This window comes from Myxocyprinus asiaticus, chromosome 2, assembly GCF_019703515.2.
Source record: "Myxocyprinus asiaticus isolate MX2 ecotype Aquarium Trade chromosome 2, UBuf_Myxa_2, whole genome shotgun sequence".
In the NCBI taxonomy this organism is placed as follows: Eukaryota; Metazoa; Chordata; class Actinopteri; order Cypriniformes; family Catostomidae; genus Myxocyprinus; species Myxocyprinus asiaticus.
Genome location: NC_059345.1, coordinates 40,129,902 through 40,149,916, shown reverse-complemented (window position 1 = coordinate 40,149,916; position 20,015 = coordinate 40,129,902). Strand labels below are relative to the sequence as shown.

The 20,015-nt window shown below is 37.8% G+C and overlaps 1 protein-coding gene across 10 annotated transcripts in view; it reads right to left on the bottom strand.

Moving 5' to 3' along the window:
- Positions 1 to 202: 202 nt before the first annotated feature.
- LOC127416662 (diacylglycerol kinase zeta-like) overlaps positions 203 to 20,015 on the bottom strand; it is a 173,773-nt gene continuing 153,960 nt past the window's right edge. For 8 of the 10 annotated variants that reach the window (XM_051656189.1, XM_051656204.1, XM_051656161.1 and 5 more), the window contains 6 exons: positions 16,449 to 16,483; positions 14,763 to 14,815; positions 12,371 to 12,491; positions 11,880 to 11,916; positions 11,518 to 11,617; positions 203 to 1,696 (listed from right to left, as the gene is read on the bottom strand). In XM_051656189.1, the coding sequence (XP_051512149.1) occupies positions 1,580 to 1,696; positions 11,518 to 11,617; positions 11,880 to 11,916; positions 12,371 to 12,491; positions 14,763 to 14,815; positions 16,449 to 16,483 (463 nt within the window). In that variant the 3' untranslated portion in view covers positions 203 to 1,579. Of the gene's footprint in view, positions 1,697 to 11,517; positions 11,618 to 11,879; positions 11,917 to 12,370; positions 12,492 to 14,762; positions 14,816 to 16,448; positions 16,484 to 20,015 lie in introns of those variants that run through there. The other 2 variants (XR_007893159.1, XR_007893162.1) reach the window with 2 other exon arrangements.

Here is a 20,015-nt window from a genome sequence, read left to right as displayed (position 1 = left end):
TATTTATTTGTAGCAAGTTGTTGCTCATGATGACATCACAGTGACATCATTTTGTTGTTTACAAAAATTCTTAGAAGTACGCCAAAAATGAAAACGCCTTTATGTTTAAGATATGAGCAATAAAACATAGTGGCCCTGTTTTTTTTGGGGCACCCTGTACAGCTAATGAAGGGTGGTAATTCACAAATGTATTAAGTCTGCATACATATAATGACATTTATTGTAAAGAACTGTCAAATCAATAAGTCACATCACATTAAAGTAGCAAAAGTCTCTGGACAAACAAGAATTTCATTCTGTGATGCAAATAATTGAAATGTTATCACTTAAGTCATTTTAATTATTAAATATGTGTCATTTCAAGGCCAAATTAATTTGAATTGATACATTTAGAGAATAAATAGTATCCTGAAATCTTAAATCTCTATCAAGTCATCAGCAATGAAAAAAAAAGCAATAATAAACTAACTCTTATATAAAGTGTTTTGGTTTATCACAAATAGTTAAGAAAAATGAGCTGAATCATCAAAGGAGCGAAAAATCTGTTATAATCTCGAATAAACAAAAATCTAATTTACAGAGTTTTATAATACAAACATGACAACACAACTGCTATAGCTACAAACCATATAAACATCTATTTACTTAAAAATATGGTAGGAAAGTAGCTATAGTTTAGTACATCAATTATAAATCCAGAGTAGAGAGTAAAGAAGGCAATCAAAGCTACAGTGCAAATGCCTCTTGAACAGAAAGCTACTCGCATACATTTACAGTACCGAATATTCTTATTAGAAACAGCACAGAAATCTATGAAAATGCAAAATCCTTTCAACAACACACCTGAAAAATATCTAAATAGTTCTGATACTTTAAACGAACACCCCACTAAACACTCCTTTCCTTGAACCATCGCTGAAAGAAAACACTTTGAGTGCAGGGATAATATAATGAGTTACATTGTAAATTTCATCTCATTTAATTAAAAATTAAATTAGTCAGCTAACTGAAATGTTGTTTCAGGTTAAACACCAAAAGTTGACCTACAGTCATGTTCTGGACCACAAACCAGTCTATCGTATTTGAGCACAGCCATACATGAGCAATAATAAAGGGTCAGGGCTACAGTGACTGCTTGAGCTAAACTTACAGACAGTGAATGTTTGTCCTCACCCACAGGTTAACATTCAGCCCTTCATTTTCTAAACCCTCATTTGCAATCATCTAACATTCAGCATTGTCATACTAGAAAAGCAATAAACTTGATGAGTGCATTAATGTGGAGGGAAATGCATTCTGTTACATACATACAAACATACATACAAACTCTAAAGAAGTTTTGGCAGTGCAATGAAATTAAAAAACATTAAGCCCAACAGGTCATTCAGAGAATGATGCTCAAAGCTAGAGACCTCTTCAGAGACAGTTACTGTAAGTGTGCGACCATCTCCCCTCTCTGTGAATGTATCAACCCCTTCTGCAGTCCAGGTGACCTGCTATGGGTGAATACATGTTTGGTTACTGTTATTTTGGCACAAGATAAAGACACCAGCTGAGGTGAGGGGTGAGAGGTGAGAAGTCAAACTGCAGTCTCCTGGTCTTCACGCTGGATCATTTGGTAGTGCTGACGATTCTCAAGATATGCCGCAAGTTCTGCATCCTTCGCCTTCTCGGCACGATGCTTTGGAGTATCCCCCTGGAAATGAAGAGATATGTTGAGTCTAAAAATAACAACAACAAAATATGACTGTACTGGATTAAATAAGAAACATAGATAAATGTCACTTAAAGTCTTGATAGGCAGTTATGGTTGTTGGAACTGAAGCAAAATGCTTGAAAGGTTTAGGTTGACAATTTATAATTAAGTACTTCACACTTTCATTAACATTAACAATGAGCAATAATGTTTACAGCATTTATTAATGTTGAATATAGTAAATTTATCAAAACACTGTTCACTGTTTGTTCATGTTAGTTCGTATTGTATTAACTAATGTTAATGTATACTAATCTTAACTTTTGATGTAAAAAAAAAAAAAATTTGTATTTGTACAAATTAACATTAACCAGGATTAATAAATGCTATAAAAGTTCTGTTCATGTTAACTATTGCGTTAACTAATGTTAACGAATACAACGGAGTGTTTCCCAAAACCGCAACGCCGGACCCATATTAACGTGTGTCGGAGGAGAAATAGCTTAAAACGGGGGTGTCAAACTCAATTTCAGCCTAGCCAACATCAGTATTACGTGTGCCCTCAAAGGGTCGGTTGAAAATGTGGCATCAGCATCTGCTTTGGTAGCACCCATGCAATTACCAATAATTGTGCATGTTTTGTGCATTGAGATGCACATTTGACATTAAAGCATTGATTTTAAGGTTGGGATGCAGGTGTAAATAATGATATTAACAGTAACATCTGTGGGAAAAAATTAACCTAATTTGTATAGGGCCAAACTGAAATATTCTGTCAGTGTGTGTGACTAAGTTCTCCTTTACAGATTCCTTTCACCAGGCTCCTACTGATTAAACTACAGCCATCTCACGGCATTTCTCAAGGCAAACAAAACAACTTACATTTTCCTACAATCAGAGAGCATTTCAAGAGAACAGATTTTACACTGATGGAAAACTGCTTGCTTGGTCCATAATAATTATGAAAATGTAACATAGTTCTTCCATAATATCCATAGTCCTAACCTAGTTTCCATCCACTTTTCACGCTGTTTTGTCTTCGACAAAGTGAAAATGCGTTAAAAAAATAGTTTGCGAAATTTGCCGTCTTCTATGTTTCCATTAAAATGGCCTTTTATCGATAAAAATCGCCATGCTTAAACAATGATGCCATGCTTAAACAAACACTGTTGCATAAGTTTTGGTTTATCGCAAAAGAAATCTGCCCTTAAGCCGTTTCCATACAGAAATGTGTGTATATCGCTAATTGTATACCTTTCACCTTCCAAATGTCCCTAATCCCTCATCTAAAATTAATTTTAGCGTCATAATGCAATTTACATTTTCTGAATAAGCTCAGCAAACGCGAACCGAGGTAAAGAGGGTTATATTTCTAATATTTAAAAGTTTTGAAATGTTCAAAATCTAGTTTTCTGAAAGTAAACTCAGCATTGGACAAATAGTTCTGATAGTTTATTGTCTTAAAAAAAGTGCAGAACATTCTGAGAATGTCATTCAGTCACTTTTTTCATCTACAAAACAGGGTAAGACTAATTTAAGATTGTGTAAAGAAAAGGCAAGTATATAGGCCTAACAATTATTTTTTCATTTGGTAATTAATTTTTTAATTGAATGCTTTTTTCATTTGGCAATTTATTTTATTTTTTTGCCGGCATTTTTTCAAAAGTTAGCTAAACAATAATTTTATAGAACTGGGCTCTATGTTAGTGTTCTATACTGAAGCTTTTCTTCTAGTATTGTGTATTTATATTTAATTTAAAACATCTTTGTGCACAGAAATGATGTTTTTTGTGTTGTGGGCTAATTCCACGACTGCCGTCTATTATTTTGAATGATGTGGAAAAGCAACTTTAATAAATAAATGATGGCTACCGTGATTAATCACAAAGAGTGGCCATACATTTGTTCTCCATGCACTTGTCGATGACAGGTGGGTGACACGAGATATTTGTGTTGGCACTCCTGGAAGTATCATGACGCAGATGTGTTTGTAGCATCAGATCTGTGCAGATACGCAATTAAGACCAATCCATAAAAGTGCGAGTAATGCTTCAAATACAATAAATTGGCTTTCAAGAATGTATACATTGTTGTCATGATTAACACAGGCTAACGATTGGGGTAAATTCTGTAATTTGACACTAAATTCGTGCCACAGCAAAGCGCAAATGGGTGTGGGTGGGAGTGTTTGCGCAACTGAGGGTGTAGGCACACAAACTGTGGGTGTATTGTATGTAAATGAAGTGCCGCAAAGTGAAATTTGCTATTATCCTGAGAATTTGGTCGTTGCGCTATGACGTTTCAATACCACCTCTTAACTCAGTGCAAAAACGTAACTCAAATTCTGAAAGGCTACAGAACATCAAATAATGTCCTTGACGATTGCTGTTGAAGCTGTTTGTTGAACCAAAACTTTATGAGATTTGTGTAACATTTTGTAGAGGTCATGGTTTATTTTTTATTATTATTATTTTTACTGTTATGTTTAAGTCACTGCAAAAGGGGCCGGTGGAAGAAGAGAGTAAAATGTTTTGATTTGGTATGTTTTTTTGACCACTTCGTTATTTTGATTATATTTTTGTTTAATTTGAAGTGTAATTTGAATTTAGAAATATTTTTGGTTGAATTTTTTCGTGTTTCAATAAATGAATAAAAAAATAAATAAATCATTGTCGACCGGTAGAAGTGAAGTGCGTGCAGATACAATCACTGTTAATACTAGCCATGATCTGTGTGTCAGTAGATGAAAATGATTAATAATACTTACATTCTCTGTAATTTAACGGAGCCTACATGCATCTCCTCAACCATATTTCCATGTGTATAAAAGGAGCGTGTCCCATTTAACAAGGATGCACAGAATAATGTAAATCCATATTTTATTCTTCCAATTCATTGCATTCATTCAATTTACACTACCAACTTCTTATGAATGTACTGTCTTTGTTTTGTATCGCTAGTGCTTGACAGGGAATGGACTGTATAACAGGACGGAGACGGTGCCGGTGATGAACCTCCGTTGACCGGATTAGCGCCTTGCATGTACGATTTCGTGACGAAGCGACACGATCCTATTAAAGTGCAGTGACTTCCGGCGACACGAGCTGAAGTTGCGACAAGTTGAGAACATTTCAACTTTATGCAAATGACGAGCGACTACCAATAAGAGTAAAGACAGAGGAGCTTACGTCATCTGTCTCCAGGGAGGGTGAGGGTGAGATACTGGAGTCGACTTGAGTGCAGGCAAGACAGAGGAGAAGTTAAAAGTTTCTGTGAGCAATTTCACTGTTCTATATTATTTGTCTGTAACCACATACATACACTGGTGGCCAAAAGTTTGGAATAATTACAGATTTTGCTCTTATGGAAAGAAATTGGTACTTTTATTCACCAAAGTGGCATTCAACTGATCACAATGTATAGTCAGGACATTAATAACATGAAAAATTACTATTACAATTTGATCTTAAACTACTTCTCATCAAAACATCCTCCACGTGCAGCAATGACAGCTTTGCAGATCCTTGGCATTCTAGCTGTCAGTTTGTCCAGATATTTCACCCCACGCTTCCTGTAGCACTTGCCATAGATGTGGCTGTCTTGTCGGGCACTTCTCACGCACCTTACAGTCTAGCTGATCCCACAAAAGCTCAATGGGGTTAAGATCCATAACACTCTTTTCCAGTTATCTGTTGTCCAATGTCTGTGTTTCTTTGCCCACTCTAACATTTTCTTTTTGTTTTTCTGTTTCAAAAGTGGCTTTTTCTTTGCAATTCTTCCCATAAGGCCTGCACCTTTACTGTTGAACATGAAACTGGTGTTGAGCAGGTAGAATTCAATGAAGCTGTCAGCTGAGGACATGTGAGGCATCTATTTCTCAAACTAGAGACTCTGATGTACTTATCCTCTTGTTTAGTTGTACATCTGGCCTTCCACATCTCTTTCTGTCCTTGTTAGAGCCAGTTGTCCTTTGTCTTTGAAGACTGTAGTGTACACCTTTGTATGAAATTTTCAGTTTTTTGGCAATTTCATGCATTGCATAGCCTTCATTCCTCAAAACAATGATTGATTGATGATTTTCTATAGAAAGCTGTTTCTTTTTTGCAATTTTTGACCTAATATTGACCTTAAAAGACATGTCAGTCTATTGCATACTGTGGCAACTCAAAAACAAACACAAAGACAATGTTAAGCTTCATTTAATGAACCAAATAGCTTTCAGCAGTGTTTGATATAATGGCACATGATTTTCTAGAACCAAATTAGCAATTTAGCATGATTACTCAAGGATAAGGTGTTGGAGTGATGGCTGCTGGAAATGGGGCCTGTCTAGATTTAATCAAAAATGACTTTTTTCAAATAGTGATGGTGCTGTTTTTTACATCAGTAATGTCCTGACTATACTTTGTGATCAGTTGAATGCCACTTTGGTGAATTAAAGTACCAATTTCCTTCTGAAACAGCAAAATCTGTACATTATTCCAAACTTTTGGCTGCCAGTGTAGTAATGGCCTAATAAAATGATGCATGGAAAACCAAGTCGGCATTTTGAGTTAGTTTGATTTATATATTAATATAACATTCGTCTTGCTTAATGATAGAATGCATCAAGCAGTGCTGCAGGTTATATAAAAAGCCCTCCCCTGCAGAATGTGCATTGTCACAGGTAAAATAACTTATTCCTTGTCAAATTAGTATGATGTCTTAGTTTTATCTGCAGTATCATCTTTAAACAGCATTTCAAACGCTACTATGGCCAGTTGTGCAGTCCACCAATAACGTTAGAGCAGTGGGAGCAGTAGAAACGGCCACCAGCGACACAGATCGCAAAGTCTAGCGGCATGCCATCTGTGGTGTGAACGGGGCTTTAGTGCACGCTTACATGAAAATACCAACACTTCATGGCCATGACCATTGACTTTGTGCTTATGAGTTAAGGCATTGCGCTGCGCCTAGTGCTTGCACGCTTAAAATAGGGTCCTGTGTTTTCTATATAAAAGCTATGGGATTTTTGTAATGAAAAACAGCAGTCTATATACATTTAAAAACTTTTTCTGCCACAAATACCATAGTTAATACACTTAAGTGTTTCTACAGTAAATCAATGGTAAATGTTTGTAAGTGTTGTGACGTGAGGATTGAAAAGTCTTCTAATTTATGTTTTCTCTTGTTTTCTTTGTCAGTGCTGTTTAGAATGTGGGGGCTGTTTGTTTTAAACTAGTTTTATCACTGACACATAAGAGTTTTGCAACAGACATTTCTGTACTGCATTTTTGGGGGGTTTTGCATCAGATTTCGCAATTACATTTAAAATAGTCTGTGCTGTGGGATTAAGACCAGTCCTTGAGTAAATGCATCTGCCCTGTGCTCGCACACCTCTTTCCATGCTGTGTTGATAATTGATCCAGGTAGCGTCTAGCGCTGTTGATAATGATCTGCGCGGTCCGTAAGTTAACGCACCTGCTTTGCGTTCATGGTGCTCTATCCATTGAGCCGTGTTGATAAATGGTCCGGGTAGTGCCATTTGCAGAGCGGAAAAGAGTAGAAATATTCTTCAAACACTACAACCTCATTGTAAAGTGTTACCAATTAAGCCACAATCTTTTCAATTGGGACTCCAGTTGACTGATACTCTCTGCATTAATCAGACTTCTCATAGACGACGACTTTCTTTTTTTTTTTATGATACAGAAACCATGCCACACAGAACAGAGTACAATAGTACCAGTAGTTCAAATTCAATTGCAGTTATGGATGGGCCACAATTCCAACAACAAGAACAAACACAATTGCAAATACAAGCTCTGCGGATTAAAGCAAAGTGCACAGAAAACACCTATGGATGCACACAGGCCTTTATTAGGGATAGTCTTCAGATTCTTCATGAACAATGGAGGAGGGAAATCAAAGAGCAGACTGAGCCTCTAATGGTAAACATGTTCTCTCTGAAAACTCCTCTCTTTTTCCACATTGCTGGTGCCAGCATTGCTCAACAGTAATTGTTGTTAATTGTAGGCAGGCCTAGTGCAGGGAGTCTGAGAGAAAGATCTGGACTGTTCCTGTCGGACATACTGTAGCTTGGAGCAATCAGACTGCCTGCCAGGCGCTTTCATTGTTGCTGGACTGGTGAAGCTGATGAAGCTGATTTTGTTTGGGAAAATACAGTACGACAGGGCACCAGCACCTTTTCATACTGTGCAACTTACAGTGCAGTATTGCATCCCTCTATGTCCAGCCTTTCAGATGAGCATAAAAACAAAGCCAGTTCTGGAAACCTGTTAAAAGCAGAGTCCTGCAGCTTGCACAATGGACAATTTTAGCAATGATGAACTGAGAGAGATGAGTACAGTAACACAGGAGGGCAAGTTGTGCGGTAAGCAGAAATATAACGACTGTTTTACAGCGCTTCCAAATACCAGCATTCATCCTCATACAAGTCTCAAGGGAATGGAAAAAAGAAAACAAAATTAAAAAGGACTGTGAGAATGCTTATTATCTACAGGCAAAGACAGATGGATAGAGTGTAAAAAATAGAAAGTTTATCACAGGGCAATGAAGGATGAGTCACTCTATCCTGGATGATATTAAATTATTCTGGATTGCACGAAACAGAGGATTAAGCAGAGGTTCCTTGGGACTGATGGAAACAGAGCGGAAAAGAGTAGAAAAGTGCTGATGAAGCAGGGCTGTTAAACAGATCAGACCACAGTCCAGGAAAATGATACAGGTCCTGTTTAGATCATGTCAGTCAGACTCATTAATAGAAGGCAGATAAAAATGGGCAGATATCCTTCACAAAGAGAATCTCTCTCTCTCTCTGTCTGCTCTCAGACTGTGTCAGACAGGTGACTTTAAACATTTCGTCTTCCTCAACAAGACTGGAGTCCACTGATAATGACAGGCTAGAGCCCATTGTCACAAAGGAGACTGCATCAGTGCTGTCTCACACATTTAACCTATGGGAGTTGGTTAAGATCTGTTGGACTGCTGTGAGGCTTGGAGTAGAATATTACATTTAGGCCCAGTGATGCAAAGCGACAAAACTACAGAGAAAGAGAAAGCACAGTAGTTCTGAGTTATAACCACAAATGTGCTTTATGGAAATCATTCCCTTAATCATTCCCTTACAGATCTCTTCTAAAAGTAGTTTATAAAAGGATGTTTCTTCTGAAAAGAAGAGAGGAGGTAATTCAAGTCTAGTGTGTCTGCAGCTGTGTGTAATTTTGTGGTACACCAATCAGAAGGTTTGCAGGAGTGTTTGAGTGTCTTGGCTGGCTCTGTGGAGGTGATGTGGAGGGGAAGTGAACAGGGGAGAGGGAGGGAAGAATGGCTCCTTGTTTCATGTGTAGGTCTTAGTCAGCACTGATTCACAGAGCAGTTGAGTACAGAAAAGTTCATGGATGAAGACCAGCTGGAGGCTGCAGCCAAAATGAGAAAGATCCAAAAGCCACAAACGTCGACAGTGAGCTGGTTTGGCATCAATCTGCATTCAGGGCTCACCACAATTATTCCTTCCAAAATTCCCATATCTTATACAAAGAATGAATAATCTTCTGACTTCTGAAAGGATGTGTATTTCTTTTTTCAGCTTTATGTCAGGAACCATGGTGAAAGGGGAGCTGAACAGACTGCTTCTCATAGGCCTGCTGTACACCTGGTATTAAGATGCGTTTTGGGTGATCCACTCACAAGTTGGACAGGTGAGATGCATCAACTTTTACAACTCTTCTAGGGGTTGCACGACAACTGATTTTTAACTGTCAATTAGTCGAGCCCATTAGTCGAGTCGAATACGACTAGTTGTGATGTCATCCTTTCCACTACATTCTCTGAACATATTTTAGTGTAGCCTGGACTACACGCTGCTGATGGTGGTTCCCCCTCCTCTTGAAGCCGCTTGTACAGATGATTATGGGCAGACACGGAATCTAGCATGCAGGATAGGGATACACTGCTTCATGTCATCAAACTCCAACTTGAATCAACTTTCTAATTGTCATCGAATCGCGTTCTTGAAGGATCGAACAGCAACCAGGTCAGATGTCCAAACCCACAAAGTTGTGCTGATCATGTTGAAAATCCAATGGGTGTCTTTTTAAATGATTATACATAGCACTAGTATTTCTGTTGCCTCCACAGCTGTTGGCAAGTTTCGGGAACGTAGGATGGCAGGGGAAGACTAATTTATATTCATGAGTAAAGTGATATCTGATTGGGCATTTCAGTTATATTCATCAGGAATCGCTACCTGATTGGTCAGAGAAACTATAACCCAACCCCTAAATCTAACCCTACCAAATCAGGTAGAGCTTTGCTCGTTAATATGAATGAGTCTTCCCTTGCCATCCTACGTTTCTGAAATCTGCCATCCACTGTATTTCCTACAGACATGTTTTGTAAATCATGTGGAAAGCGACTGGTAGACTTCAGGCTGACAATGTCGACTACATTAGTTATAGTCGACTAGTCTATGCAACCACTAATCTGGTCATATTATGCATTCCTTTTGATCATTTGTGTTCGAATTTCAATGTAAAATTCTCTTATTTCATGATGACATACATCAATCTCTACATCACTGTATTTCTGCAGGAAAATAGCATTTTTTTAGCATGATCTGAGCTGAAGCAGCACAATTTATGATACCACTGTTGTCATATTTTACTACTGATTTGAAATATGTTCTTTGATTGTAATCTTGAACAACCGTTTTGGAGATTTCGGTCTTTCCCAATTCAAGTAGATAGGAGCTGTACTTCCATGCCACTTGTATCCATAGACAATAGCTGGGCAGGAGCGTTCCCAAGATGACTGCCGAATGGAATGACTTGCGTTGAAAGGGACTTTGTTTTAGCACAGCGTTTGATTAACTTTTTCACTACGAGCTCAATGTGGTCACCAGGGTTTGAAATTAACACCCACCAACCCGCCAAATGTGGGTATTTCTTGTGCAGAGGTGGGTATTTTTGCTCATCTACACGCCACTGTGGCGGGCGACCTTCAAGACATCTCGGAGTGACATATGACAAAAAATGCCATTAGACACAAAGACGCCCTTTTGAAGAAACACACTTGATTATATTTTGAAGAACAGATGAAATGTCTGACTCGCTGTGTGCACAGATGTTCAGTGGCACTATGCAGTTCATGAGTGCTTTTCACAGAACACGTGTATGCATAGAGTTCTCAACTCTGCAGGTACACTTTATTTTGACATTGCTTAGTTTCAAATATTTGTGGCTGTATATGTTACTATACATAGCAAATGACATACAACAACATTAGGTGAATTGTCATGCGTGTCATAATTCAGTACAGCCTCAGAAATGATGCTTGAACAAGAAGTGTCTCTTCTGTGCTTGTCTACTCTTTGATAATAATAATAATATTATATGTTATATTACAAAATAACATTGTATTAAAAATTATATTAAAAGTGTCTGAAAAATCTAAGTGACTGGTAAAAAATCCATGTGGCAAAACTGGGCATTCACCAGCCACTGTGGCTGGTGGGCAAAAAAGTTAATTTCATACCCTGGAGGTTACTAGTGCTTTTCAACCACATAAGACCACCTCTTAATGTGGTTGACGTGAACAAATCTAAAAATGTTTTGGACCCCATTTACACTTGTCTGTTGCATTGCCCCGTTACAAATGGATTGCTCAAAACGCATCTTAATACCAAGTAAAAATGTGGCCATTGACCTGGCCATGTTGGCCTCATATTGGGCCATAGTTCCAGTAAGGTAACCTCTTTAAAACTTTAACCGTCCAAACATGTGTATATGTGTGGAATTGTCTTCTTCAGTTGTCCATCTCACCTGTAAATCCGTCTTCATGAGCGATGCCCCCGCCTCCACCAGGTAATGACAGATGGTCCTATGACACAACGAAGCTGCTTTGTGCAACACTGTCTCTCCGCTGAAAGAGACAGACAGCAAACAGGAAGAGAAAGATCAAAAGATAGGACAGAAGAAAAACACAAGACAAGGAATAAACAGGCTGTCTAACAGAAGAGATAAAAATTAAACACATAAGTCCTGAAATAGCTTGGGCTTTTGAGAGAGCCAGTCCTGGCTACAATACCATAAAACAAAAGCTTGAACTGTACTGTCATCGACAGATAAAAATAACACATGAAATCAGTGTGTAAGTGCATTCAAAATGATAGAACAGTCCTCACCTTTCTCTCTCGGTTACATCCAGGATATCGGCGGGTGCTGCGGAGTGAAAAAAACCCCCCATAAAAATCAAACTTTGCAATCGCACTGCCCTGAGGCCATGGTGTGATGCTTAATGAAGAGTGGTAAAAAACTTGCATGGGAGAAAGAGATGACCTGCTTCACTACCCCCCCATACACACAAACACACAGTATTAACACAAAAGCACAGTGAACAACTGTGTTTGAAAAGCATATACATTGAAAAAAACAGAAAATCATGCACATGTACAGTACTTTGTCTTTAAAGATTGTGATAGACACTGCTGACAGTGAGAGTTTTACTTTATTCTTTCAAAGATCTACTCTACTCCAAGCAGTTGTTTTTTTTATTGCACTTTCTACTAAAATAACAAGAGACATACAGGCAGAAAAACTGCAAAGACAAAAACATCAAGCCAAAACTAGCAGTGTTTCAGAGATGTTTCAGAGATGGTATATGTGTTTATTTTACCATTATCAATGATGTATCTGACAATCTCCTTGCTGCCCACTTCCACAGCGTAGTGCAGTAGGGTGTGGCCCACAGAGTCCTGCACACACAGGTTTGCCCCCTTCTTATGCAGCTCCTTCAACTACAGAGAAAAGCTGACAGTTAAACACACAAGAACCAATAGAAACACTTCCCAACCAAAGGCAAACCAAAGAGTGCAACAATATCATTATAGGAAGCCACATGCTATTCTGATGATTTACTGAAAAGTGCCAATAAAAGCAAAGCTTTCCACATAGTTATTTAAACGAAATCCAGTGATGGGCTCAGCTGAGGTAAGGAGAAAAGCTCAAGTTTGGCTGGCGTCTGATAGCAAATGTGCCGGAGGCAGTCTCAATAGGTTGTAAGGACCCTTCGATGTGATCAAGGCCAAAATCTGTGAAAAACTTGCCAAGATTCTTTCATTCACCAGAGTTTGGCATAAAAACAAGGACTGGTATTGTCACAAAGTCCAGTGAGTCTAGACACACTTGTATCATCACACAGGTTTTTTTATTCACCAGGTTTCAGACTCATGTGGATGAGAGATTACAGGATGATGATTGCGCTGAGAGGAAAGAGGAAACACTCCTTACACAGCAGACAGATGAATCTTTGTGTAACATAATCTGCTGATTACAGACATACCTGTCTACCTGTATGCTCTACATCTTTCAAGCCAGTTTAAATGTCAGAATTGACTGTTTATTGTTCCATGGTGCAGTTGTAAGGTGCTGTGAGAAGTTTAATTTAAAGCAGATACTTTATGAAGTTGAAGTAATGAAAGCTGTGTACATCACAGCCCATAGCAACATGCCAAACATCCTCAATGTGTGAAATGTCCCCTCTCTCTTCTCTGTACTGAAGCATAATGTCTAGGAATGGGCCTGGAGCTGGGTGTAGGAGATTGTCATTCTGGAGTAAGCCTTTTTGATCACCATAGAAACCAGGAACGAATAAAAGTTCAAGAGAACATGCAGGATCATTTATATGGATCCGCCTCCGCTCTGCAAGATACTTGACATTTAATGGTGAGGTCAGTGCTGTGTTAGAGAGGACAGAATATCCTTTAGGCTGCCTGAGCGTTTAACTAAAAGCACACAATTCACTCTCTTGCTACTTATAGAGCTAGCACAGCTTCCGACTTGCTTGCATTATTAGCTCTCTGCTCAAACAATGTCCAAAAGTTCTTGAAAGCATTTTGGTAAGAAACAGCTCCTTTGGCAAAAAACGAAATTTAAATTAATTAAATCTAGACGGAGAAAACAAGAGGTTGTTGTATTTATGTGTTTATTATATTCAAATTAGAGGTGTCAAAAGTACCTGTACTTTGATACCAAGTTGATACTAAAATAAAATCGACTGACACGACTGCTTTTAAATGTTCACACACAAATTTGACATAATTGGGAAAGAATTTATGACAATTAATCTAATTAAAATTGTGATAGGTCCTAGTGTGACTATTAAACCGCAAAAAGCTGAAATGTAATTAAATATACTGTCTCTATGTGCTGTGCACTTTACAGTGAATGTGTGGAGTCGCTCATATGCTAAACTCAACGCATTAAGAGCATCAAGCACGCTGTGCATGTTGTAATAGATGACAGAGCAGAGCGCTTATTCACTGTGAAGTGTGTAGTGCCTGCAGACTATGTTTATATAAATAAACTGCAGCATTTTGCACTTCAATAATTACCATTTAAACAACTGCTTATCCGGAGATGTGAAGCTACTATCAAAAATACAAACAAACTGAAAAGCCTTCATGTCAAAATAAAAGCCCGAATCAACTTGCAGTAGAAATATGTTACTGTATAGTAAAATGTAATATTCACTAAAATGTACAGTCACAATAATAATAATAATAATAATAATAATAATAATAATAATGCTTAAGCAATATCTCAAAAGCAAGAATACTGTTGTACTGAATAAAAGTTTTTATAAATGTTTTCATTTGTACTGTGATGATCTGTTGTGCAGCACTTTATTTGACCCAAAAATAAGACCAATGTTGTGTTTAAGATTATGCTATGAGGATCTTCACAGAAGCACTTATTTTATAAAAACAAAACACAATGGCATGTTGTAAACCAATTGTTCTAATTTCATTTTATGAAAGTTTTATGAATTAATTTGATTAGAAACCATTTTGATACTTAAGTTAATTTAAACTTCAAAACATAATAATAAACAAAAAAGTAAAATGGAAATTTTTTCAAATAGGCTCAAAAACTGTGTTCAGTAGCACATTATTCATTTTTGCTGTAGTATCAAAATTGGTATAGAGAATCATGAAATTTTACAGGTACTGGGATCGACTACTGAAATTTTGCTATCATGACAACGATAATTTCAATAATGCTCTCACCTTCTGGTGGTCCTTCTTCTTCACACAATCAATTAGAGTGTCTGCTGATATTTCTAAACAAACAAAAGATATACACTATACACTGTTAAAGGAGAATCTAGTATATTTTTTAACACACATTAGTTAACACAATAGTTAATAAGGAACTATCTATGAACAATACTTTTAAAGCATTTATTTATCTTGGTTAATGTTGATTTCTACATACAGTATCCGTAAATTTTTTACATGAACCAATGCTAATGTATACCACTTTTAATGCCATCTGAACTACATAAACAATGAATAATACTATACTGATAAATTACTCGAGATTAATATATGCTGTAAAAACAATGTTCATCGTTAGTTCATGATACTTAATACTTGACTAATGTTAACAAATAGAATGTTATTGTGAAGTGTTTCCGATTTTTCCTATTTTAATTAAGTTTTTGCTGATATCACAGCCAGGGGCAGACTGGCCATAGGGAGAACCAGGACTTTTCCTGGTGGACCGGCTGATCGGGCGGCAATAAACTGAAACAGGCCACCACGTTTGCTGAATGGGCCGTAAAACGGCACCGCCATATGCAGAAAAGGACAGCGGCAAAAAACAAAAACAAAAGTGGAATTATAGGTAAGAAAATTTGTAAAGCTGTGATACCAATAATTTTCAGATAATGAGCAAACAATGCAGTACCCTTATGACAACAAATAACCTCAAAAACTGCCTGCATGCACAAATTACTTATGCATATTTGTTTAATATTCAGTTATTCAGAGTCACACAAGATGATGTTCTGTTTATTTAACACTTTGGGAGCAGACAGTTAAAAATGAAATACAGTTTTGATTTTAATTACGTGTGTTAATCACATTAGCTGATGCTGGCTCTGAAGGTTCAGTCTTAATATGCTAAATCTGTGTTCAAAGCTTTGCAATGCCCTTTGTAGATTTGCCTTCCTAATCCTGCAATCTTGCGCATTCCTTCATAAACCTCGAGAGGTTAAATATGAAAACACACAGCTGGGATATTGGGCTAACATGCGTGGCAGAGCGTACACTGTAACGCTAAATCTACATCTGTATCTAAAGATATGCCCGCTCCAATCCTGCTCTCAGAACTCTTCGGCTTTCTGGAGTTGAAGAGCCTTTTTTCATGAGAAAGCACGCTCAGGGCCAAATCAGGTTTTGGAAATGTGTTCCTTCTCTGCTCATGCCAGGAAGCTTTGGAGCTAGCACTAAATTCTAATGTAGATCAATGTGAGTGATGATAACCTGCTCTGCCTCGCTGCACCTTATAGACTGTTTGATGGCCCTTTTCTTTTCTCTCTCTTCCTCCCATGCCAGTGCTAAAAGAATGGAAAAACACAGCCGCCTTGGCACATGCCCTCTCCTGACAGGTGGCAGTTCATTAAAAAGGAAGACGAACAAAGTCCAAGGAGGGTTTAACACTCAGCTTCCACCTTCTATGAAAAGTAATGATTCACTGAGCTCAGTTTCTCTAAAGAGCTGCTCCTCTGGTATATACAGTGGCCCTGATCTCGCTCTAGCAGAGGATCAGAGACTTGAGATTCATCCACATCTCAAGACTATCTTTAACACTTTCTCATACAGAAAAAGAAAAACTAAAATTAGTCACTTGCTGTGTTCATAAATGTGAAGAGGTGAAAGTGCAACTAGAGCACTACTTAAATTCCTTACCAGAGTTTGCATCACTCAGGGTGCTCTTCTCAAACCTGTAAGAGATGTGAAACTGTGGGTAAATATCATATTCACACATGTAAATTTTTTTGTGATTCTGTGAAAACTTTTCAGAGTTTGAAATATTTTAAGAAACAAAATAGAAAGACTGGAGCTTTATGTTCCTCTATGTTGAAATATTTATTGTTTTAGTGCAAGTTTGTTTAGTGTCATCATATATTATTTTCCATTTCCCCATTGTTGTTTTGTTTTACTTTGTTTCTGTTTATCACATTTAGTGTTCATCTAGGTGGCTGTGTCTTATGTGCAGTGTTCCCTGTCTTGTAATGTCCAATGTCCAGTAATTGGACAGTGAGACACATTTTTCATAATTTTGTCTCTGTATGCCACCACAATGGATTTGGTATGTTATACATAGACCCACTTTACAACATGAAGGCAAGTCAAGAACACACTCTAGGAGGTAGGTGTATCATTGTCAAAGTCTACAATCAAGAGAAGACTTCATGAAAGTAAATACAGAGGGTTTACCACAAGGTGCAAAAACACTGGTAAGCCTCAAGGATAGGAAGGCCAAAACAGACTGACAGAAAGCATTTAAAAAGCCTGCCAAGTTTTGGAACACTTTTCTTTGGACAGATGAAACTAAGATGAACCTGTGCGGTACCAGAAATATGGGAAGAGAAGAGTAAGGAGAAGGGAAGGATTCATTCTGAAGTTTTTAGTGCTATACCATCTGCTCAGATTCAGCCAAAACTGAGAATATGACACTTCACATTACTGAAGGACAGTGACCAAATCATACTGTGAAAGCAACCTAAGAGATTTTTAGGCAAAAAAGTGGAATATTCTTCAATGGCTGAGTCCGTCACCTCACCTCAACCTAATTAACCATGCATTTCACTTGCTGAAGATAAAACTGAAAGCAGAAATCCCACAACCAAGCAGCAACTTAAGATAGCTCTAGTTAAGGCCTGCAAAAGCATCACTATGGAGGAAACCCAGAATTTGGTGATGTCAGCAGGTTCCAGACTTCAGACAGTCATTGCACAGGATTTTCAACCAAGTATCAAAAATTATCATTTTATTTATGATTATGATAGTTTGTCCACTTACTTTCGAGCCCCTGAAAATGGGGGGTCTGTGTATAAATCACCGCTTCATTTCAAATCCATTGTGGTGGCGTACAGAGCAAAAAGTAAGAAAAGTGTCTCACTGTCTAAATATTTACAGTATGGAGGGCACTGTATATGTGCAAGGAAAAAAAAAAAGAGTTGTGAAACATAAACCTTTGAATGAGTGATACAATTCAAATCATCATACACAAATCTGTAGGAAGACCTCAACAAAGCATGTTTCTAATCCTAAAATTCTTAATGCACACATTGTAAACCCATTCATCTTAACATTCATGTTCTCCAAGTGCTTTTCCTTATTGTTCAGGATTTCCCAATGATCTTTGTCTCGGACTGAAAGGGCTGAGGTAACAAGATGAGGTTTACAAGATAACCGCAGCAGTGGGTATTCAATTGATTATGTTAGTGACTGTTCGTTAAGTTTGGCAGGGTACCTGGTAACCTGACTATACTATAAACACAGCATCTCTGGCTAAAACACTTTTTTTTTTGCCAATCCCAACATACTACATTTATTCTATCTCAGAGATTAGTTCAGCAATAGCACATTATGAATTTGTAATAATGCATCTAATGAGCTTCATGATATTCCCCTCTCACAGCATGAAATTAATGAGGAGGAAGCCCAAACTCTATTAATGTCATTGTCAGTGCTGCCTTTATGTCTGTACAGTATGTATGATGCTGACTATGATGGCAATGCTGACACCACACCTCCTCTCATTCTCTTCCCCTGCCATGCCTCCATCTGCCTGGAGCATCTTCTGTGTGCTCTCACCTGAATGAATATTTGATCAAAGAGCTGGAGTGTGGTGACAGATATTAGTGTGTGTCACCCAACCTACACTAGGAAGACTGGGACATTAAGAAAGGGAGACAGGTGGAGCACATGGGAATCAATTCTTAACTTTGCAAAGAAAAGCATGATTCCGATGAGTTACTCTGCCAAAAACTCGCTGCTAGGAGATACAGTGGGGTTCACATTGAAAATCTGGGATTCAAATTCTAATTTAAACCTGGTAATAAACAGAGTTTTCAGATTTTTCGAAATGTGAAAGAAACCACTTACTTGAATGAAAATGATCAACAATAAACAAATCAAATAAGCAAATATGTGACATTGACCAAGTTAACTCCTTGGAATGAAAGGTCAGATCTACTTGTTTCTATTGAAACCCGCAAGATGCACTTTGGAACATTCTCAAATCATGCCAGAAAACATCAGATTTTGCGCAACCTGTGGAGTCCATGCCAGCTCAAGTGCATGGAGCTTCAAAGATCTGGTCACCATTCACTTGCATTGTATGGACCTACAGAGCTGAGATATTCTTCTAAAAATCTTCATTTGTGTTTAGCAGAAGAAAGAAAGTCATACACATCTGGGAAGGAATGAGGTTGAGTAAATGATGATAGCATTTTTTATTTTTGTGTGAACTATCCCTTTAACAGTAAAGCAGATATTTTTTGGTAAATAATAATGAAGTACAGTCCTTTCCCAGAGCTCTGTGCTCCTCGTGTGCAGGGGTCAGGGGTCAGATGGGTCAGATCATGTTCAACTGAAGAGCAACAAACCTGTTTCACCTTAAACATTGGCTCATATTGAGTGAGACAGAGAGAGAGAGGGAGGGAAAGGTAAAGGGGTTCACTAACACTTGAGCCAATGTCACCAACACACTGTTTCATCTTGATTAATTTATGAGTGTGTGTATGTGTGTGTGTTGGGGGGGGGGGGGTGGCAGGTTTGTGTGGTTTACTAGGACTTTTTTTTGGGTCACAAACTGGTAATTATAAGGGTATTATGCTATAAATGTGGTTTATGAGGACATTTCTAGTGTCCCCATTATTTAAATCACTTAAAAAAAAAAAACCACTAAATGATGTTTTATTGAAAATGTAAAAATGCAGAACGTTTTTTGTGATGGTTAGGGGATAGAATCTATAGTTTGTACAGTATAAAAATCATTATTTCTATAGAGAGTCCTCATAATTATAGCTGCAACAACGTGTGTGTGTGTGTGTTTGCGAGCTAGTGCCAGTCACAAATGCCTCGCTCAGGAATCTGAGTGTGTCTTATAATTAAAAGCAGTTCACAGACTCATAAATCTGGACTGATTCTGACATGTCTTCCCAACACACACTCTCTCTCTCACACACACACTCACACACACAGACACACACACACACCTTTTCTGTAATGTTTGCATGTCTTTTCTGCCTGGAGGCTGAACCTCAGCAGCAAAGCTAATGAAGTTTGCTTAGGTAAGTGGATTTCAAACCCCTGAAACCACAAGCTGCAACTCTCAGCTATCAAAAACCATCTCAATCAATCATAATTTATCTTCCCATATAGCTATCTCTGTCATGCCAAATAATTTCCAAATACACTGATGCGCTACCTCTGGTCAGCCATGGGAAATGTCTGGGTAATGCA